The 23,464-nt window shown below is 36.7% G+C and overlaps 1 protein-coding gene across 2 annotated transcripts in view; it reads right to left on the bottom strand.

Moving 5' to 3' along the window:
* Positions 1–23,464, bottom strand: part of flt1 (fms related receptor tyrosine kinase 1) — a 78,549-nt gene that overhangs the window by 28,039 nt on the left and 27,046 nt on the right. For both annotated transcript variants that reach the window (XM_088071680.1, XM_088071681.1), the window contains 16 exons: positions 21,321–21,467; positions 21,112–21,243; positions 19,526–19,632; positions 18,919–19,054; positions 17,506–17,610; positions 17,309–17,422; positions 16,734–16,822; positions 16,193–16,277; positions 15,877–15,974; positions 15,666–15,788; positions 14,513–14,624; positions 14,222–14,321; positions 13,118–13,223; positions 12,887–12,984; positions 12,547–12,616; positions 12,265–12,356 (listed from right to left, as the gene is read on the bottom strand). In XM_088071680.1, the coding sequence (XP_087927806.1) occupies positions 12,265–12,356; positions 12,547–12,616; positions 12,887–12,984; positions 13,118–13,223; positions 14,222–14,321; positions 14,513–14,624; positions 15,666–15,788; positions 15,877–15,974; positions 16,193–16,277; positions 16,734–16,822; positions 17,309–17,422; positions 17,506–17,610; positions 18,919–19,054; positions 19,526–19,632; positions 21,112–21,243; positions 21,321–21,467 (1,714 nt within the window). The remainder of the gene's footprint in view (positions 1–12,264; positions 12,357–12,546; positions 12,617–12,886; positions 12,985–13,117; positions 13,224–14,221; positions 14,322–14,512; positions 14,625–15,665; positions 15,789–15,876; positions 15,975–16,192; positions 16,278–16,733; positions 16,823–17,308; positions 17,423–17,505; positions 17,611–18,918; positions 19,055–19,525; positions 19,633–21,111; positions 21,244–21,320; positions 21,468–23,464) is intronic.

Here is a 23,464-nt window from a genome sequence, read left to right as displayed (position 1 = left end):
CATGTTGAAAAAATGACCAAAAAGGCAAGGCTATAGTATGGCAAAAATGTCAAAATATGACATGTCCCAAAAACAGATGAAAACACTTCAAAACAGCATAAAATAGCGTGCAAAGACACGCCATAGCATAGAATTTTGCAGAAACGGCCAAAAACACCATAAAAATGCATGTTGAAAAAATGACCAAAAAGGCAAGGCTATAGTATGGCAAAAATGTCAAAATATGACATGTCCCAAAAACAGATGAAAACACTTCAAAACAGCATAAAATAGCGTACAAAACACGCCATAGCATAGAATTATGTAAAAAGGGCCAAAAACGCCATAAAAATGCATGTTGAAAACATGACCAAAAAGGCAAGGCTATAGTATGGCAAAAATGTCAAAATATGACATGTCCCAAAAACAGATGAAAACACTTCAAAACAGCATAAAATAGCGTGCCAAAACATGCCATAGTATAGAATTTTGCAGAAACGGCCAAAAACACCATAAAAATGCATGTTGAAAAAATGACCAAAAAGGCAAGGCTATAGTATGGCAAAAATGTCAAAATATGACATGTCCCAAAAACAGCTGAAAACACATCAAAACAGCATAAAATAGCGTGCAAAGTCACGCTATAGCATAGAATGTTGCAAAAATGACCAAATACACCATAATATAGCATGCTGAAAAAATGACCAAAAAAAAGGCAAGGCTATAGTAAGGCAAAAATGTCAAAATATGACATGTCCCAAAAACAGATGAAAACACTTCAAAACAGCATAAAATAGCGTGCAAAGACACGCCATAGCATAGAATTTTTCCAAAAGGGCCAAAAACACCATAAAAATGCATGTTGAAAAAATGACCAAAAAGGTAAGGCTATAGTATGGCAAAAATGTCAAAATATGACATGTCCCAAAAACAGATGAAAACACTTCAAAACAGCATAAAATAGCGTGCAAAGACACGCCATAGCATAGAATTTTGCAGAAACGGCCAAAACACCATAAAAATGCATGTTGAAAAAATGACCAACAAAGGCAAGGCTATAGTATGGCAAAATGTCAAAATATGACATGTCCCAAAAACAGATGAAAACACTTCAAAACAGCATAAAATAGCGTGCCAAGACACGCCATAGCATAGAATTTTGCAGAAACGGCCAAAAACACCATAAAAATGCATGTTGAAAAAATGACCAAAAAGGCAAGGCTATAGTATGGCAAAAATGTCAAAATATGACATGTCCCAAAAACAGATGAAAACACTTCAAAACAGCATAAAATAGCGTGCCAAAACACGCCATAGCATAGAATTATGTAAAAAAGGGCCAAAAACACCATAAAAATGCATGTTGAAAAAATGACCAAAAAGGCAAGGCTATAGTATGGCAAAAATGTCAAAATATGACATGTCCCAAAAACAGATGAAAACACTCCAAAACAGCATAAAATAGCGTGCAAAGACACGCCATAGCATAGAATTTTGCAGAAACGGCCAAAAACACCATAAAAATGCATGTTGAAAAAATGACCAAAAAGGCAAGGCTATAGTATGGCAAAAATGTCAAAATATGACATGTCCCAAAAACAGCTGAAAACACATCAAAACAGCATAAAATAGCGTGCAAAGTCACGCTATAGCATAGAATGTTGCAAAATGACCAAATACACCATAATATAGCATGCTGAAAAATGACCAAAAAAAGGCAAGGCTATAGTAAGGCAAAATGTCAAAATATGACATGTCCCAAAAACAGATGAAAACACTTCAAAACAGCATAAAATAGCGTACAAAACACGCCAGAACATAGAATTATGTAAAAAAGGGCCAAAAACACCATAAAAATGCATGATGAAAAAATGACCAAAAAGGCAAGGCTATAGTATGGCAAAAATGTCAAAATATGACATGTCCCAAAAACAGATGAAAACACTTCAAAACAGCATAAAATAGCGTGCCAAGACACGCCATAGCATAGAATTTTTCCAAAAGGGCCAAAAACACCATAAAAATGCATGTTGAAAAAATGACCAAAAAGGCAAGGCTATAGTATGGCAAAAATGTCAAAATATGACATGTCCCAAAAACAGATGAAAACACTTCAAAACAGCATAAAATAGCGTGCAAAGACACGCCATAGCATAGAATTTTGCAGAAACGGCCAAAAACACCATAAAAATGCATGGTGAAAAAATGACCAAAAGGCAAGGCTATAGTATGGCAAAATGTCAAAATATGACATGTCCCAAAAACAGATGAAAACACATCAAAACAGCATAAAATAGCGTGCAAAGTCACGCTATAGCATAGAATGTTGCAAAAATGACCAAATACACCATAATATAGCATGCTGAAAAAATGACCAAAAAAAAGGCAAGGCTATAGTAAGGCAAAAATGTCAAAATATGACATGTCCCAAAAACAGATGAAAACACTTCAAAACAGCATAAAATAGCGTGCCAAGACACGCCATAGCATAGAATTTTTCCAAAAGGGCCAAAACACCATAAAATGCATGTTGAAAAATGACCAAAAGGCAAGGCTATAGTATGGCAAAAATGTCAAAATATGACATGTCCCAAAAACAGATGAAAACACTTCAAAACAGCATAAAATAGCGTGCAAAGACACGCCATAGCATAGAATTTTGCAGAAACGGCCAAAAACACCATAAAAATGCATGTTGAAAAAATGACCAAAAAGGCAAGGCTATAGTATGGCAAAAATGTCAAAATATGACATGTCCCAAAAACAGATGAAAACACTTCAAAACAGCATAAAATAGCGTGCCAAGACACGCCATAGCATAGAATTTTTCCAAAAGGGCCAAAACACCATAAAATGCATGATGAAAAATGACCAAAAGGCAAGGCTATAGTATGGCAAAATGTCAAAATATGACATGTCCCAAAAACAATTGAAAACACTTCAAATCAGCATAAAATAGCGTGCCAAGACACGCCATAGCATAGAATTTTTCCAAAAGGGCCAAAAACACCATAAAAATGCATGATGAAAAAATGACCAAAAAGGCAAGGCTATAGTATGGCAAAAATGTCAAAATATGACATGTCCCAAAAACAGATGAAAACACTTCAAAACAGCATAAAATAGCGTACCAAGACACACCATAGCATAGAATTTTGCAGAAACGGCCAAAACACCATAAAACAGCAAGTTGAAAAAATTACCAAAAAGGCAAGGCTATAGTATGGCAAAAATGTCAAAATATGACATGTCCCAAAAACAGCTGAAAACACATCAAAACAGCATAAAATAGCGTGCAAAGACACGCCATAGTATAGAATTTTGCAGAAACGGCCAAAAACACCACAAAAATGCATGTTGAAAAAATGACCAAAAAGGCAAGGCTATAGTATGGCAAAAATGTCAAAATATGACATGTCCCAAAAACAGATGAAAACACTCAAAACAGCATAAAATAGCGTGCAAAGACACGCCATAGCATAGAATTTTGCAGAAACGGCCAAAACACCATAAAAATGCATGTTGAAAAATGACCAAAAAGGCAAGGCTATAGTATGGCAAAGTGTCAAAATATGACATGTCCCAAACACAGATGAAAACACTTCAAATCAGCATAAAATAGCGTGCAAAGACACGCCATAGTATAGAATTTTGCAGAAACGGCCAAAAACACCATAAAAATGCATGTTGAAAAAATGACCAAAAAGGCAAGGCTATAGTATGGCAAAAATGTCAAAATATGACATGTCCCAAAAACAGATGAAAACACTCAAAACAGCATAAAATAGCGTGCAAAGACACGCCATAGCATAGAATTTTGCAGAAACGGCCAAAAACACCATAAAAATGCATGTTGAAAAAATGACCAAAAAGGCAAGGCTATAGTATGGCAAAAATGTCAAAATATGACATGTCCCAAACACAGATGAAAACACTTCAAATCAGCATAAAATAGCGTGCCAAGACACGCCATAGCATAGAATTTTTCCAAAAGGGCCAAAACACCATAAAAATGCATGTTGAAAAATGACCAAAAAGGCAAGGCTATAGTATGGCAAAATGTCAAAATATGACATGTCCCAAAAAGAGATGAAAACACTTCAAAACAGCATAAAATAGCGTGCCAAAACACGCCATAGCATAGAATTATGTAAAAAAGGGCCAAAAACACCATAAAAATGCATGTTGAAAAAATGACCAAAAAGGCAAGGCTATAGTATGGCAAAAATGTCAAAATATGACATGTCCCAAAAACAGCTGAAAACACGTCAAAACAGCATAAAATAGCGTGCAAAGTCACGCCATAGCATAGAATGTTGCAAAAATGACCAAAAACACCATAAAAATGCATGCTGAAAAAATGACCAACAAAGGCAAGGCTATAGTATGGCAAAAATGTCAAAATATGACATGTCCCAAAAACAGCTGAAAACACCTCAAAACAGCGTAAAATAGCATGCAAGACACGCCATAGCATAGAATTTTTCCAAAAGGGCCAAAAACACCATAAAAATGCATGTTGAAAAATGACCAAAAAGGTAAGGCTATAGTATGGCAAAAATGTCAAAATATGACATGTCCCAAAAACAGATGAAAACACTTCAAAACAGCATAAAATAGCGTGCCAAGACACGCCATAGCATAGAATTTTGCAGAAACGGCCAAAACACCATAAAAATGCATGTTGAAAAATGACCAAAAGGCAAGGCTATAGTATGGCAAAATGTCAAAATATGACATGTCCCAAAAACAGATGAAAACACTTCAAAACAGCATAAAATAGCGTACAAAACACGCCTATAGCATAGAATTATGTAAAAGGGCCAAAAACACCATAAAAATGCATGATGAAAAAATGACCAAAAAGGCAAGGCTATAGTATGGCAAAAATGTCAAAATATGACATGTCCCAAAAACAGATGAAAACACTTCAAAACAGCATAAAATAGCGTACAAAACATGCCATAGTATAGAATTTTGCAGAAACGGCCAAAAACACCATAAAATGCATGTTGAAAAAATGACCAAAAGGCAAGGCTATAGTATGGCAAAATGTCAAAATATGACATGTCCCAAAAACAGCTGAAAACACATCAAAACAGCATAAAATAGCGTGCAAAGTCACGCTATAGCATAGAATGTTGCAAAAATGACCAAATACACCATAATATAGCATGCTGAAAAAATGACCAAAAAAAAGGCAAGGCTATAGTAAGGCAAAATGTCAAAATATGACATGTCCCAAAAACAGATGAAAACACTTCAAAACAGCATAAAATAGCGTACAAGACACGCCATAGCATAGAATTTTTCCAAAAGGGCCAAAAACACCATAAAAATGCATGTTGAAAAATGACCAAAAAGGTAAGGCTATAGTATGGCAAAATGTCAAAATATGACATGTCCCAAAAACAGATGAAAACACTTCAAAACAGCATAAAATAGCGTGCAAAGACACGCCATAGCATAGAATTTTGCAGAAACGGCCAAAAACACCATAAAAATGCATGTTGAAAAATGACCAAAAGGCAAGGCTATAGTATGGCAAAAATGTCAAAATATGACATGTCCCAAAACAGATGAAAACACTTCAAAACAGCATAAAATAGCGTACAAGACACGCCATAGCATAGAATTTAGCAGAAACGGCCAAAAACACCATAAAAATGCATGTTGAAAAAATGACCAAAAAGGCAAGGCTATAGTATGGCAAAAATGTCAAAATATGACATGTCCCAAAAACAGATGAAAACACTTCAAAACAGCATAAAATAGCGTACAAAACACGCCATAGCATAGAATTATGTAAAAAGGGCCAAAAACACCATAAAAATGCATGTTGAAAAATGACCAAAAAGGCAAGGCTATAGTATGGCAAAAATGTCAAAATATGACATGTCCCAAAAACAGATGAAAACACTCCAAAACAGCATAAAATAGCGTGCAAAGACACGCCATAGCATAGAATTTTGCAGAAACGGCCAAAAACACCATAAAAATGCATGTTGAAAAAATGACCAAAAAGGCAAGGCTATAGTATGGCAAAAATGTCAAAATATGACATGTCCCAAAAACAGCTGAAAACACATCAAAACAGCATAAAATAGCGTGCAAAGTCACGCTATAGCATAGAATGTTGCAAAAATGACCAAATACACCATAATATAGCATGCTGAAAAAATGACCAAAAAAAAGGCAAGGCTATAGTAAGGCAAAAATGTCAAAATATGACATGTCCCAAAAACAGATGAAAACACTTCAAAACAGCATAAAATAGCGTGCCAAAACACGCCATAGCATAGAATTATGTAAAAAAGGGCCAAAAACACCATAAAAATGCATGTTGAAAAATGACCAAAAAGGCAAGGCTATAGTATGGCAAAAATGTCAAAATATGACATGTCCCAAAAACAGATGAAAACACTTCAAAACAGCATAAAATAGCGTACCAAGACACGCCATAGCATAGAATTTTTCCAAAAGGGCCAAAAACACCATAAAAATGCATGTTGAAAAAATGACCAAAAAGGCAAGGCTATAGTATGGCAAAAATGTCAAAATATGACATGTCCCAAAAACAGATGAAAACACTCCAAAACAGCATAAAATAGCGTGCAAAGACACGCCATAGCATAGAATTTTGCAGAAACGGCCAAAAACACCATAAAAATGCATATTGAAAAAATGACCAAAAAGGCAAGGCTATAGTATGGCAAAAATGTCAAAATATGACATGTCCCAAAAACAGATGAAAACACATCAAAACAGCATAAAATAGCGTGCAAAGTCACGCTATAGCATAGAATGTTGCAAAAATGACCAAATACACCATAATATAGCATGCTGAAAAAATGACCAAAAAAAAGGCAAGGCTATAGTAAGGCAAAAATGTCAAAATATGACATGTCCCAAAAACAGATGAAAACACTTCAAAACAGCATAAAATAGCGTGCCAAGACACGCCATAGCATAGAATTTTTCCAAAAGGGCCAAAAACACCATAAAAATGCATGTTGAAAAATGACCAAAAAGGCAAGGCTATAGTATGGCAAAATGTCAAAATATGACATGTCCCAAAAACAGATGAAAACACTACAAAACAGCATAAAATAGCGTGCAAAGACACGCCATAGCATAGAATTTTGCAGAAACGGCCAAAAACACCATAAAAATGCATGTTGAAAAAATGACCAAAAAGGCAAGGCTATAGTATGGCAAAAATGTCAAAATATGACATGTCCCAAAAACAGATGAAAACACTTCAAAACAGCATAAAATAGCGTACCAAGACACGCCATAGCATAGAATTTTTCCAAAAGGGCCAAAAACACCATAAAAATGCATGATGAAAAAATGACCAAAAAGGCAAGGCTATAGTATGGCAAAAATGTCAAAATATGACATGTCCCAAAAACAGATGAAAACACTTCAAAACAGCATAAAATAGCGTGCAAAGACACGCCATAGCATAGAATTTTTCCAAAAGGGCCAAAACCCCATAAAATGCATGTTGAAAAAATGACCAAAAAGGCAAGGCTATAGTATGGCAAAAATGTCAAAATATGACATGTCCCAAAAACAGCTGAAAACACATCAAAACAGCATAAAATAGCGTGCAAAGTCACGCTATAGCATAGAATGTTGCAAAAATGACCAAATACACCATAATATAGCATGTTGAAAAAATGACCAAAAAGGCAAGGCTATAGTATGGCAAAAATGTCAAAATATGACATGTCCCAAAAAGAGATGAAAACACTTCAAAACAGCATAAAATAGCGTGCCAAAACACGCCATAGCATAGAATTATGTAAAAAAGGCCAAAAAACACCAAAAAAATGCATGTTGAAAAATGACCAAAAGGCAAGGCTATAGTATGGCAAAAATGTCAAAATATGACATGTCCCAAAAAGAGATGAAAACACTTCAAAACAGCATAAAATAGCGTGCCAAGACACGCCATAGCATAGAATTTTTCCAAAAGGGCCAAAAACACCATAAAAATGCATGTTGAAAAAATGACCAAAAAGGCAAGGCTATAGTATGGCAAAATGTCAAAATATGACATGTCCCAAAAACAGATGAAAACACTCAAAACAGCATAAAATAGCGTTGCAAAGACACGCCATAGCATAGAATTTTGCAGAAACAGCCAAAAACACAATAAAAAGGCATTTTGAAAAATGACCAAAAAGGCAAGGCTATAGTATGGCAAAAATGTCAAAATATGACATGTCCCAAAAACAGCTGAAAACACATCAAAACAGCATAAAATAGCGTGCAAAGTCACGCTATAGCATAGAATGTTGCAAAAATGACCAAATACACCATAATATAGCATGCTGAAAAAATGACCAAAAAAAAGGCAAGGCTATAGTATGGCAAAAATGTCAAAATATGACATGTCCCAAAAACAGATGAAAACACTTCAAAACAGCATAAAATAGCGTACAAAACACGCCATAGCATAGAATTATGTAAAAAGGGCCAAAAACACCATAAAAATGCATGTTAAAAAAATGACCAAAAAGGCAAGGCTATAGTATGGCAAAAATGTCAAAATATGACATGTCCCAAAAACAGATGAAAACACTTCAAAACATGATAAAATAGCGTGCAAAGACACGCCGTAGCATACAATTTTGCAGAAACGGCCAAAAACACCACAAAAATGCATGTTGAAAAAAATGACCAAAAAGGCAAGGCTATAGTATGGCAAAAATGTCAAAATATGACATGTCCCAAAAACAGCTGAAAACACATCAAAACAGCATAAAATAGCGTGCAAAGTCACGCTATAGCATAGAATGTTGCAAAAATGACCAAATACACCATAATATAGCATGCTGAAAAAATGACCAAAAAAAAGGCAAGGCTATAGTATGGCAAAAATGTCAAAATATGACATGTCCCAAAAACAGATGAAAACACTTCAAAACAGCATAAAATAGCGTGCCAAAACACGCCATAGCATAGAATTATGTAAAAAAGGGCCAAAAACACCATAAAAATGCATGTTGAAAAATGACCAAAAAGGCAAGGCTATAGTATGGCAAAAATGTCAAAATATGACATGTCTCAAAAACAGCTGAAAATGCTTAAAAACAGCATAAAATAGCGTGCCACGACATGCCATAGTATAGAATTTTGCAGAAACGGCCAAAAACACCATAAAAATGCATGTTGAAAAAATGACCAAAAAGGCAAGGCTATAGTAAGGCAAAAATGTCAAAATATGACATGTCCCAAAAAGAGATGAAAACACTTCAAAACAGCATAAAATAGCGTGCATCAAGACACGCCATAGCATAGAATTTTCCAAAAGGGCCAAAAACATCCCATAAAAATGCATGTTGAAAAATGACCAAAAAGGCAAGGCTATAGTATGGCAAAATGTCAAAATATGACATGTCCCAAAAACAGATGAAAACACTTCAAATCAGCATAAAATAGCGTGCCAAGACACGCCATAGCATAGAATTTTTCCAAAAGGGCCAAAAACACCATAAAAATGCATGTTGAAAAAATGACCAAAAAGGCAAGGCTATAGTATGGCAAAAATGTCAAAATATGACATGTCCCAAAAACAGATGAAAACACTTCAAAACAGCATAAAATAGCGTGCCAAGACACGCCATAGCATAGAATTATGTAAAAAAGGGCCAAAAACACCATAAAAATGCATGTTGAAAAAATGACCAAAAAGGCAAGGCTATAGTATGGCAAAAATGTCAAAATATGACATGTCCCAAAAACAGCTGAAAACACATCAAAACAGCATAAAATAGCATGCAAAGTCACGCTATAGCATAGAATGTTGCAAAAATGACCAAATACACCATAATATAGCATGCTGAAAAAATGACCAAAAAGGCAAGGCTATAGTATGGCAAAAATGTCAAAATATGACATGTCCCAAAAACAGATGAAAACACTTCAAAACAGCATAAAATAGCGTGCCAAGACATACCATAGTATGAGAATTATGTAAAAAATGGCCAAAACACCATAAAAATGCATGTTGAAAACATGACCAAAAAGGCAAGGCTATAGTATGGCAAAATGTCAAAATATGACATGTCTCAAAACAGATGAAAACACTTCAAAACAGCATAAAATAGCGTACCAAGACACACCATAGCATAGAATTTTTCCAAAAGGGCCAAAAACACCATAAAAATGCATGTTGAAAAAATGACCAAAAAGGCAAGGCTATAGTATGGCAAAAATGTCAAAATATGACATGTCCCAAAAACAGATGAAAACACTTCAAAACAGCATAAAATAGCGTACCAAGACACACCATAGCATAGAATTTTTCCAAAAGGGCCAAAAACACCATAAAAATGCATGTTAAAAAAATGACCAAAAAGGCAAGGCTATAGTAAGGCAAAAATGTCAAAATATGACATGTCCCAAAAACAGATGAAAACACTTCAAAACATGATAAAATAGCGTGCCAAGACACGCCATAGCATAGAAATTTTCCAAAAGGGCCAAAAACACCATAAAAATGCATGTTGAAAAAATGACCAAAAAGGCAAGGCTATAGTATGGCAAAAATGTCAAAATATGACATGTCCCAAAAACAGATGAAAACACTTCAAAACAGCATAAAATAGCGTACAAGACACGCAATAGCATAGAATTTTGCAGAAACGGCCAAAAACACCATAAAAATGCATGTTGAAAAAATGACCAAAAAGGCAAGGCTATAGTATGGCAAAAATGTCAAAATATGACATGTCCCAAAAACAGATGAAAACACTTCAAAACAGCATAAAATAGCGTGCCAAGACATACCATGGTATGAGAAAGTTGCAAAAATGGCCAAAAACACTATAAAAATGCATGTTGAAAACATGACCAAAAAGGCAAGGCTATAGTATGGCAAAAATGTCAAAATATGACATGTCTCAAAAACAGCTGAAAATGCTTAAAAACAGCATAAAATAGCGTGCCACGACATGCCATAGCATAGAATTATGCAAAACCGGCCAAAAACATCCCAAAAAAAGCACGGTGGAAAAATGACCAAAAAGGCAAGGCTATAGTATGGCAAAAATGTCAAAATATGACATGTCCCAAAAACAGATGAAAACACTTCAAAACAGCATAAAATAGCGTGCCAAAACATGCCATAGTATAGAATTTTGCAGAAACGGCCAAAAACACCATAAAAATGCATGTTGAAAAAATGACCAAAAAGGCAAGGCTACAGTATGGCAAAAATGTCAAAATATGACATGTCTCAAAAACAGCTGAAAATGCTTAAAAACAGCATAAAATAGCGTGCCACGACATGCCATAGCATAGAATTATGCAAAACCGGCCAAAAACATCCCAAAAAAAGCACGGTGGAAAAATGACCAAAAAGGCAAGGCTATAGTATGGCAAAAATGTCAAAATATGACATGTCCCAAAAACAGATGAAAACACTTCAAAACAGCATAAAATAGCGTGCAAAGACACGCCATAGCATAGAATTTTGCAGAAACGGCCAAAAACACCATAAAAATGCATGTTGAAAAAATGACCAAAAAGGCAAGGCTATAGTATGGCAAAAATGTCAAAATATGACATGTCCCAAAAACAGATGAAAACACTTCAAAACAGCATAAAATAGCGTGCCAAGACACGCAATGGCATAGAATTTTTCGAAAAGGGCCAAAAACACCATAAAAATGCATGTTGAAACAACGACCAAAAAGGCAAGGCTATAGTATGGCAAAAATGTCAAAATATGACATGTTCTCAAAAAAACAGCTAAAACCACGTAAAAACAGCATAAAATAGCGTGCCAAGACATACCATGGTATGAGAAAGTTGCAAAAATGGCCAAAAACACTATAAAAATGCATGTTGAAAACATGACAAAAAAGGCAAGGCTATAGTATGGCAAAAATGTCAAAATATGACATGTCCTAAAAACAGCTGAAAATGCTTAAAAACAGCATAAAATAGCGTGCCACGACATGCCATAGCATAGAATTATGCAAAACCGGCCAAAAACATCCCAAAAAAAGCATGGTGAAAAAATGACCAAAAAGGCAAGGCTGTAGCATGGTAAAAATGTCAAAATATGACATGTCCTAAAAACAGCTGAATAAACTTCAGAACAGCATAAAAATGTCTGTCATAGTCATCTACCATAGTATCAAAAATATTGTGGAATGCATGCAATATTATTGTGTGTTCTACTGTGGGATGTTGACAGATAATAAGATATCTGGGCAGGTAGGAGGCAAGTCAAGGGCTCACTGGTCAGGTATTAAAAATTGCCACCTGCTGAGTTTCCTGCTCTTGGTGTTGTAGTTCCATGTCAGACGCCTCAGCTCCTCAGATGGTAGGACCATGCCACTGTCACTTTGCTCATCCTACAACAGAAATGATGCAAACATGCAGCTTATCAGAGCGTGACAGGGTTTCGAGTTTTCATCCTTTTTTTTTTAACTGTTTCTACTGAAATTAGTTAAATTCCGACAAAGTGAGGATGCATTTTTGTCTCATCCTCTCTGTATGCATGTTTGTGCGTGCCTGCAAGCAGAAGTGGAGGTGTTGTCTTACATCAGGGCTGTCTCGCTTCTCGCAGGAGAGTTCCTCAAACGTCTGAAGTGTGGCCATACCCCTCATGTAACTGGATGGATTGGATTAAGATTAAAAAAAGAAAAGAAAAAAAGCCTGAAATTTCTCAACATGTTTGTTGTTGTTTCTGAATAGACTTTCTATTACCTCTCCTGTCACTTTCACATCTGCACCTGTCTCATTAAATTTTCTCTTTTTTTTTTATTATTATAGCACTTTTCCATCATACATAAGATTTGGTGAAGTGAAGTTGTGCTGGCTCACACCTACATGGTGTATATTCAGTTACATTGTGATTTTATTTTCTTTTGTGTATATTTACCTCAGATTTGTGACTGCGAGCGGGTTTTCTTTGAAGGTCTCACTGCGACCAGTGTCTCCAGTTATGAAAGAGCCCAGAGGAATATAGTCTTTTCCATCCTGTTAAAGAGAAGAAACAATTCAGAGTATTTGTTAGACATTTTTTGTCTTTTTGTGTAATTATATATACATCGAGAAAATAAATTGTTGGACAAGAAATAAAGGAAGGAGTGAGATCCATAAAAAGCCAGACCTGCTGGACCCTCGCTTGTAGCAGGTCTCCCAGGGTCTCCACCAGGTCAGTGAAGGTGGGTCGATCTGAGGGACTGGCCTCCCAGCATGACAGCATTGTGCTGTAACTATACACACAAACATACAGGTGTTAATGTTAATCCCTCTCTCTCTCTCTCTCTCTTTCTTTCTCTCTCTGTTTAAATCAGTTGTTCCAAACTGGTCCAGCCAATGGTTCTCCTTAATCATTCGGTCATGATCTGCACATAAGAGAAATTACCACACATTGAATTTTATTTGACAATGTGAATAATACTTGGGCTTCAAAAATAATAAAATAAAACATATTGCAAGAATGTGGTGCAGTTAGTTAAAAACAGGGTTGTTTGTAGGATTTGTTTACATTGGGAGCTTGAACCCCTGTGGGCACAAAAGAAAAGCAATTAAAAAAAAAAAAAAGAAAACATGCCTTCCATACCAGCGAGCCCGTGGGTTTGAAAGGCATATTGTCTTTTTTTTCTTATTTGCGCTTTTTTTCCCCACTTAAAATTTAGGGCTTTTTTTTTTATTTAAAATTTTGGATCATTTATAAAAAAGACCATTTCTTTCTCTTCAATTTTGTTTTGTGATTTTCCTTTTCTCTAAAATGTTTTGGCAATGTTTTTTTTTTTTTTTTAATTTTTGCAAATTTTTAAAGAAAATATGCCTTCCAAACCACAGGCAAGCTTAAATTAAAAATGCCAAAATTACACCATTTATCACAGCCAGAAACTTTAAATACAGATATAATAATTGGATTTTCAAATTTCTGACAGTTCTTGAAAAAAGAAAAAAGAAAAGAAAGAGTGGTGGGATTCCCTAAGTCACTCAGAGAGGCTCAAGGAAAAATGTCTATAGCTTGGGAGGATTAAAAAAAGAAAGCCCAGACAGTCAGTTTTTCACAAACTTGACAGGGTTGTAGTCAGTTCAGAGTAGACCCATGATCCACTTTTGGATTGCAACCCACCAGTTGGAAACCACTGTTTTAACTGATGCTCTTCCCCCTTGACCCCATATTTGCTACTGTATGTCCCTGCCTCCCCTACTGACTTCAGTAGGCAATTGTATTAAAAATGTATGCACCCACATCTCAGGTGTGCTGTATTCAGGTGCTCGCATCCTTGTTCCCCCCTTCAGTCTGTGGCAGAACTCTTCATCTATGTGCAGACCAGGGTACGGGGAAGCTCCTATTGGACAAACACACACATCAATATATGAACATACCCAACCAAAGCATGGGATCAGCTTCCAAACGCGGTTTTAAAAATGAAAGATCATAAGGTTGCAGATATTTGTTGCAGGGCTTTTGTACTGTGTTTGTTATTTTGTCCGCTCCCTGTGGTCATTTGGACCGAAACCATGTTGAGTGGGCTCCTACCCAAAGAGAAGATCTCCCACAGCAGAATGCCGAAGGACCAGACATCACTCTGTGTGGTGAACACTTTGTCAAAGATGGACTCTGGAGACATCCACTTCAGAGGGAGACGAGCCTATCAGCCAATCAGAGGAGCAGAGTCACAAAAGGCCATTCTGAAGAAGCATTTAAAGTTTAGTTTTTTGTAAAGTCATCCTTTGGAGGAATAATGTTATATGATCTTTGTTGCGCAAAAGAAAAGGCAAGGCAGCTTTATTTGTACAGCACATTTCATACAACAGAGCAATTAAAAGTGCTTTACAGAGCAATAAAATGTAAAACATAATAATTTATTCAGATTTACAATAAACTAGCAAAGTGAGAAGATTTAAAATGTAAAATAATAAATAAAAATCACCATTAAAATAACAGAAGTGCAGACAAGAGGTTCAAAGATAAAAAAAAGATTATTTTTAAAAATGACTGAAAATTGAGTTCAAAAATGTCCTGAGAGTCCTAGAAGGCTCATATGTCACAATCATGTCGAGATATATTCAAGTGCTGAACCATAATGTGATTTAACACCAGCAGCAAGATTTTAAAATTAATTTTCGGAGTGACAGGTAGGCAGTGAAATTCACACTCAAAAAGATAATTTGTATAACAACTTTGTTTTTCTCACAAGCCTCCGTGGTAAACAAGGGATTATTCTAGTTTAATCAAAGTCATAGGGGTCTGCATATAATAACAATATAAAAACGTGTTAAAAACTCACACAATTTAAACAGTATAATCCAAGTCTGTCTAATTCAGTCGTATGCTCAGTACTTTCAAAAAATGTTTTGTTTTTGCCTGTAGTGGGTATCTTTTTAAAAAGTGGCTGCAAAAGCTGTTTATTTTTGTAAATGTAAACAAAACAAAACAAAACGATTCACCTATTTTTATGACTAATATAATCTTAAGAATTCTAAAATGCGACATACTAAGAAAAAATAAGTTGTTTAATGTTTTAATGTTGAAATACTGAAAACAGCACTGTGAACACAGATTTTGCTTTCAGTGGTGAATTTTCGCGGTATGTAATCTGTCATTTTGAATAAATAAATTAATAAAACAAAATAAATAAATGCTAGTGTGGACATTGGATTTTGGAACCACATTGCTCACATATACTCACATCTCCCTTGCGGACGTAGTCAGGGTCTTTGTAGATGTCTCTGGCCAGGCCAAAGTCACAGATCTTGACCACTTTATTGTCAGAAAGCAAAATGTTCCTGGCTGCCAGGTCTCTGTGAATACACTGATGCAGAAACACGGAGACCATAAATAATGACACACTTGTACCAGCACCTACACACACATTTGCTCACAGACATCAAGCATCAGACCTTCCGAGATGCCAGAAACTCCATTCCTCGCGCCACCTGGAAACTGAAGGAGATGAGATCCTCCAGGAATAAAGGAGAGCTAGAGGCAGATTTGGGATCTAGAGGAAGAAAGAGAGGGGCAAGAGGGTGTAACTAAAAAGTTTAATCATGCACAGACATGACTGATGACATGATTTTTTGTGCATGTGTGTCTTTGTGTTTACTGTGATGTCTTTGACTGTCTACATTGTGTGTGTTAACTGCTCTGAGTGTATATTTGAATATACAGTGAAAACAAATTCCCTCCACTGATATCTAATTTGAATCTAAATCTTACCTGGGTCGTTCTCTTTTTGGTGACTTTCAACCAACTCAGACATGCTGCTGCCACAACCTGGCCCTCCATCCTTTTCTCCGGCCGGCTGAGATACGGGAGAGACTCAGTTAGTTGTTAACAAACATTGTATAACAGAAAGTGAAATTTATGACCCAGTTAGAATTAAGTGTCTTCTGACACTTAAGGGTTTTGGTATTTTTTTAAAGGGAATTTCATAAACTTGTTTTGCTCTGTGAAAATGGCATTTGAGGCCACAGTTTGTATTGTTTATTAGAAATTAAGGAAGTGGACGTCCTGCTTGAGAACTGATAACATCTTCGAACCTCAAACAGATTGCAGAAGTGAGTTTTTGAGTGTATGATTTTGTAATTGTGTGAAGCACAAAGGGGCAATTTCTTTTTTCTCAACTGCAAGGAGAAGTGTGGGGCACACAGGCATGTGGGAACTCTGTCTGCACGCCATGGAGATCCTGTTTTAACGTGAAATGTGGCTATCGTGACAGCATCTTTAATAATGTGTTATTAAATATAATCACACTCACAGTGTTGTGCACAAACACCTCTCTCTTGCCCTTCAGGAAGGTAGACAGATTTCCATAGCGACAGTACTCAACAATAACCATCAGCGGTCCTAAACACAAAGAAAACACACATATATATTATGACACAGGTGAGGGCACAAACACATATAAATACTTATACAAGCATTGACAAGCTCAAAGTGCACCAAAGTGCTTACACATTAACATGAATGATAAGGAACTTGTGCATATAAATAGGCCTGTTTAGAGCAGTGGTTCACATATGGTGGGTTGTGGTCAATTCTGAATTGGGTGCAAGTCACTCATGAACCTGTCAAGTTTGCAGAAAAACACTCTTCGTTTTGAATTACAACCAATTTCTGCCACAGAGCTTTTATTTTGTTTTATTTTGGTTTGCTTTTTCTGTTTATTCTTGCAATAGGTTTCATTTTTGTGTTATCTAAGCCAACGTGTTTGTGAAATAAAATTGATAATGTGGTTCTTTATCTTTTGTGTTGACCTTAAACTAATAATTGTTACTGGAATATTTGGGAACCACTAATTTAGAGCACACATGCATGGAAACATACACACACCTCCCGGCTTGGTGCAAGCTCCCAGCAGGTTGACTACATTCAGGTGATGTCCGATGTGGTTGAGGATTTTCAGTTCAGTCATCAGTGCTTTGTGTTCACTGGCTGTAGCTCCCTCTAGTGGACAAAAAGCAGAAAGCGTTGCACAAATGTTTTTTGCACAGAGTGAAATTTTATTCTCAGGATACCAGATCTTGTACCTTTGAGCATCTTAACAGCCACAGTCCTGCAGCTGGTGGCATTGTCTATACCGAACGCAGCTGCCTGCATCACCTTACCAAAGGCTCCACGGCCCAGAGGCTTCCCTGAGAGAGAGAGAGAGAGAGAAAGAATGTGAGTGATGCTGACAGGCAGGAAAGGGAGGTGTGTTTTTGTGTCTAATTGAGCTTCTTTAATAATTACTATTATTATCATCCATCCTGGACGTGAGACGCTGATAAGAGAGTCCATCTAGATGAATCCCACCCTAGTGAGCTGATTAGTTCCAGTCAACACAGTTTACACACACACCCCCTGCTGGAGTTGATTAGCTCAGCAAAGACAACACAGACACAAAGTCTGATTAATGGAATGAGAGTTACTCCCAATAATAATCTGATAAGACCTCTGAGAAAGTCCTTCTATCTGTGATGTGATCTTAAATACCTTCTCTCTCTCCTGGTGTAAGCATTACATTCTCAAAATCCTTCATATCACAAATCAAAGTCACTTAAAATCATCCATTTCGGAAAGACATCTGGAAAAAACAACATTTTGGTTTGCGTATCAGAGCAACACCGTTTAAGATCATACATAGAATACATATATCACCCAACCATAGACATCATTTTAGCTTATCTCTTTCCCACATATGCCTTAATAACAAGACAGAAACTGGCACCATAAGTGTCTCTGGTCATGCTGTAAACTTCAAAGAAACGTGTCTAATGTGCTATCTGAAAAAGAAAATATGTTGGGTTGGGAAGTGGAGATGCACCCAGTGTCCCTCATCTTTGGTCTCCCAAGCAGATATGCAACATAAAAAACATTTATATATTGCATTGTATTTTTATTTATGCAGCAAGGAAGAACATTTTATTGCAGTGAAATAATGAAAAAAGTACCAATGGTTAAAGGCTGTAAGAGAGTGATGTTTAAGTGCCATTAGAATACCTTGCACATGACAAAAAACAAAGCCAAAAAATGTCTCCTTTTTCACTGCTTGTATTCATTTGTCTTGATTGTGGATGTCAAAACATTGCATTTGCAAATAAAAAAGGACAATTTAAGGAGAAGAAGAATAAACCCTTGCGTTTACATTATATATATATATTTTTTTACAACATTTTTAAAAATGTGGAAAACCTACCTGAATTATGTCTGAGTCTGTTGTCTCTGCCATCATGTTGCAGTTTTTTTTGTCATATTTGTTGCACATTATCATCGAAACCTCTAGTATATGAATCTGAGCTGGTGTTCTAGGTTTCTTGTTTGTATGTTTCTATTGTCTTTTGTATTTTATTCTCCTGCGTGGATTTCATAATGTGCCCATCTGCTACTTTTAAAGTTCTAATCTAAAAAAAAAACGCCATCAATTTCTGCATTTCTTATCATCATAAAATACAGAAGTGTACCTAATTTGAGCCGCTCCCGAGGGAACTCCCATTGGTTTGGATCATATTGCAGTCTCTCACACTGCTCCTCTATTGGCCCGTCTCCTCTGTCCACAATGATCGACAGGTACTCTGGTTTGCTGTTTGACCTGCTAGGCTTTGGAGAGAAATGTATGTGTTTTAAAAACCCACACCAGTGTTGTCCTAGCATTGTGTTTCTTTAAAAAAAAAAAAAATCTGTTAAACATGCAAACAATGGGTTTTTTTTTCTCTGCCACAAAATGTTGAGCTTCAAACACACTGCACTCTAGGGAATTTATATGCACCAATTTGTGCCTTTTATGCATCAATTTATAGTGTACGTCTTTAATTTAATCAAAATAAAAGCCCTCTGCTACAGCTCCTAAATGCTAAGGTGGATGTGTCCCCTGCATACCCCCAAAAATCTAGATCTATGCATACCACCTGCCACATAATCAGAATTGTGATTTATGTAGTGCAAACTAAACTCTCCATATAGTTAAAAGGTAGGAATATTTACAATAGTACATAGTAAACCTTGGACATATTATGTACCATATATTTGTTTCATTATACCAGAAAACACTGTCATCTTGTTTGATCTTACCTGTTTCAGTTTGCGTATGAAGAGTGTGAGCAAGAGCCAGAAGAGGGTGGCCACCACACAGGTACAGGTAAGTGCAGGAATCTCCAGAAATGAGGCTTCTGAGGCACCTAGAGACACATCGAGACCACAAATATACATCACAACTTCATTACATTTTACATTAGATTACATTTACATAATATAAACAAACAGGCTGGAGTGAGCTGCATAGACTTTGAATATCATTGCCTTTATAATGCATTCATTGCAGTTAACTTCAAAATTGAGATAATCAGAGACAGAAATTGCAAATAAATCAGACGTTTAATCAGAGAATTACAATAAATCATTTTACTGAGGCGCTTGATGTTTTAATTTTTCTCCACCCCTCCAAATGGGGGCACTGTGTTTACACTGTCACACCATGATCCATAAACACGATCATCTAACTTCCTCATTAAATCCCATCTTAATGTTTGTTTTTCTCATTTTAATGTGAAGAAGCAGAAACACTCAGCTCAGTGTGGAGCCTCTCTGAGATGCAGGCCAGGCCCTTTCTGGAGGAAATAAAAACGGGAGACAGCTTCCTTCCTGACTGATCAGAACACAACAACACACAGCCACTCCTTCTCTGCAGACCCTGACTGTGAAGCTCGTCCACCACTTCTACCAGGGAACGATGCTCAAACTTGGGGGGGTGGCAAAAACACACAGGGGCCTGGCTGAATGTATAATTGAGTGTGTGTGAGTGTGAGCACGTTTTTATAATAGAGATTATATTTATTTTTGTGAAGATTTATTTTATTTGGTGGATAACCTTATTTTTTTCTCTGATTTTAGACAAATATATTAATTTAATTAACGGTAAATTCATATATTATATTGTGTGCTCCCCTTTAAGTTAAAATGAGGAACTACATAATGTGGTGCACCTTCCCTTTCAGGTCAAGGATGGTTTAGATCGGGAATGATATGAGAGATGTGAAGTGACAAATCACTTTGCTGTGTTCAGTTGGGTTTTTGTCCGACTGATGAAGTAGACATTAAAGTAATAGAGAAACCAAGAAGATGTTGTCCCCGTGCTCTCCTTACCCACAGCCCTTAAGTAATTCAACTCATAAAGCTGGAAAAAAAGCCTTATAACAGCTGTAAATAAGAACTATTCTTTATCTTCCCTGATTATTTTTTTTTTTTTTGCAGAAATGTAGAGCCACTGGAAAACAGGGACCCCACAATCGGGAAAAATGTGGTCCTCTCAAGAGAGGAAAATGAGGATGTGTCTATGAATAAGGACAACTGAACAAAAGACTGGGTATGTCCCACATTGGTCTTATTTAAACAATGTTTACTTAAGAATTGAAGTAGCAATATCATCTATATATCTCCCATTAAAAGAATTGACACACCACATGTATACATACTACGTCTATAAAAACAAAGTGACAAAGTGTACTATATGTCCAGACTATACATCTATTTACAGAACTGAGAACAATGGACATCCAGACATACCCATATATGGAAGAGTTCTACTGTTGAGAAGAAGTAAACACAGCCAATCAAAGGCAGAGATGCTTAAAAAATACTACGTGTTGACAGATGCTCACCGGTGACCCATATATAGGCAGAGCTCTCTGCAGATCCTCTGTCATTGGTGGCCTGGCACGTATAAAGGCCCTGGTCCTCCACTGCAATTCGATCAATATGGAGGGTCCCATCTTCTGGTGATATCACAATACCTGAAGGCGGTGGCACAAAGTCTTAGACACCAGAACACAGCTGCAGTTTGCATGTTTATTCTCTATATTTTGTTTACCTGATCCCTGCGACAGAGCACGTTCATCCTTATACCATGTGATGGTTGGGGGTGGGACCCCTTCAGAGGGACAGCTAAGGATCACTGAGCTGCTGACGTTGACAGTACAGTCTGTCAGATTATTAAGCAGCAGGGGAGCCTCCAAAACTGAAAAAAAGAAACACACAAACCATTAATATATATGAAAGCCAAAGTTTGAGTGTGTTTGTGTAACTTTTGGCAAATCAGTGGTATAAGTACATTAACTCAAGTACAGTATGTACTTGCAATTGCACTTTACTTGAGCATTTCGATTATTTCAATCCATCACATTTCAAAGAGAAATGATGTAGTTTGAACTCTCCCTAGTTTATCTTATAGCTACAGTTACTTTGTAGATTAAGGATTGAAGTGAAACAGGCAAGGTAGCATCGCCAGGATTCCCTAAAACAAAACTGTGTGATTTTTCCTGTGGAATTAGGATTATTGCTGAAAATAAACTGTGGCAACAGACCTCATTTCAGGCATCTAACCAATAACCCATTTTAAAAACCCATTGCCTTTAAGACAATGGAACTGGAAGTGCACAAATGCAAACTCATTTCTGAGATTTAGGACCAATTTCTGCACCACTCTCTGGGCCACTCACTGTTGGTCCTATTATGGCACAGTGCATTCTGGTAGTTATAGGTTTTCTACCTCTTAAATAAAAGCAAATGCTGCAGCCCTTTTCCTCTGTTTTCTCTGGTACTTAAGCACCTATTTCAAAAGCATAAGCAACATTCTGCTGCATAGACAGCCCCGGATATACGAAAAGGCAACCTTTTCAGCAGTGAAAGACAATGCATCTAACTGGACAATAGTACAGAAAGTAAGTAAAGCATTTCCACTTTTCCAACTAATGAGCAGTTTACACATTTATTCAAATATTATAGTATTATCATTCTGCATAATGAGGACTTTACTTCTGATACTTAAAACCTGCAGTAAATGATTACACTTGCAGTTATTTATAGACTAAAACACATCTGTGTTGTAGTGAAAGCAGTGCTATTTATTCCCATGTTTTCTGGACCACTGCCACTTTTGGATAATAACCGTGCAGTGGCAGTGACACATTTTTCCAGAAGTCTGGCCTTGGCTTCAACCTGTGAGTCAGCTGACGTTTGGGTTCTCTTGGGCCCTTTAGTCACCCTGAAATACCCCACAGTACAAACCCATTTCTAAAAAGCAACAACAATGTAGTATTTCATCATGTGGACAGCTTTTGGCCTAGTGTACACGATAAGTTGAATGCAGTTTTTTAAGTTTCCTTCTCGTGCACTATAATTACACTACAATACTCACAAACTATAATTAGATGACATTGCTCCCTGTGTCTCTAAAACCCTGTTTTAATTTTTTACTTGATCCCTCCTCTTTTTCTAGTGTTTTAGCTCCCCAACTTCTCTCTTTATGGTCGCCCTGTCTCTCTAGTAATTCCCTTGTGGGGGACCCTTGGGAGGAAGCTGACGTGTTGAGCCCTGATTGTATAGAGAACAGCAGTAAAAGACATGAAGAAAAGTCACTTAACCAAGGCGACTGATTGTTGTTTCCCCTATCTTCCTCCTGGACAACAATTGATGATTGTCCGCGGGGGCTGGGGCCTGACAGTGTCTGATTGGCTGATTGTTCCTCCGGCCCTGTGTGGGGGCCTGTAAATGTGGCATTGTGGGAAGTGCCATTGTGTGCTCTTCCTCCAGACAAGAGCTCATTCCCACGTGAAAGAGGTGCTGAGCTGCAGCGCAAGAGCAAAGGCAGGGTGGGGCCCCAGGAAGCTGAGGGGACCCAATTCCCAAGCAATGAAACTCTGCGAGAGAGGGTCAGTGTTTGTTTGTTTGTATGTATGTGCAACATATGTGCACAGAAAATATGGGGAAGCTGTGAGTTTTAGATATATAGACAGAGCAACTTAAATCTGTATTTAATTTAGTAATTAAGAATTATAATTAGGAATTAAGAAAATCGTTTTTAAGCCACAAGCTCAAGGCCCTAACGACTCACTTGGGGCCCCAAGACAATAAATATTAATATCAGGTATGTTCCAGGGCCCTTTTTCAGCTCTGGGACCGGTGAAATTCAGTACACATGGAAGGTTTTCAATTCTTGTAAGGGTGCAAAGAAAG

Source organism: Plectropomus leopardus, chromosome 21 (genome assembly GCF_026936395.1).
Source record: "Plectropomus leopardus strain MGB_pleo_1.0 chromosome 21, ASM2693639v1, whole genome shotgun sequence".
NCBI lineage: Eukaryota > Metazoa > Chordata > Actinopteri > Perciformes > Serranidae > Plectropomus > Plectropomus leopardus.
Note: the sequence above shows the minus strand (reverse complement) of the source record. Positions and strands in the feature narration are given on the sequence as shown.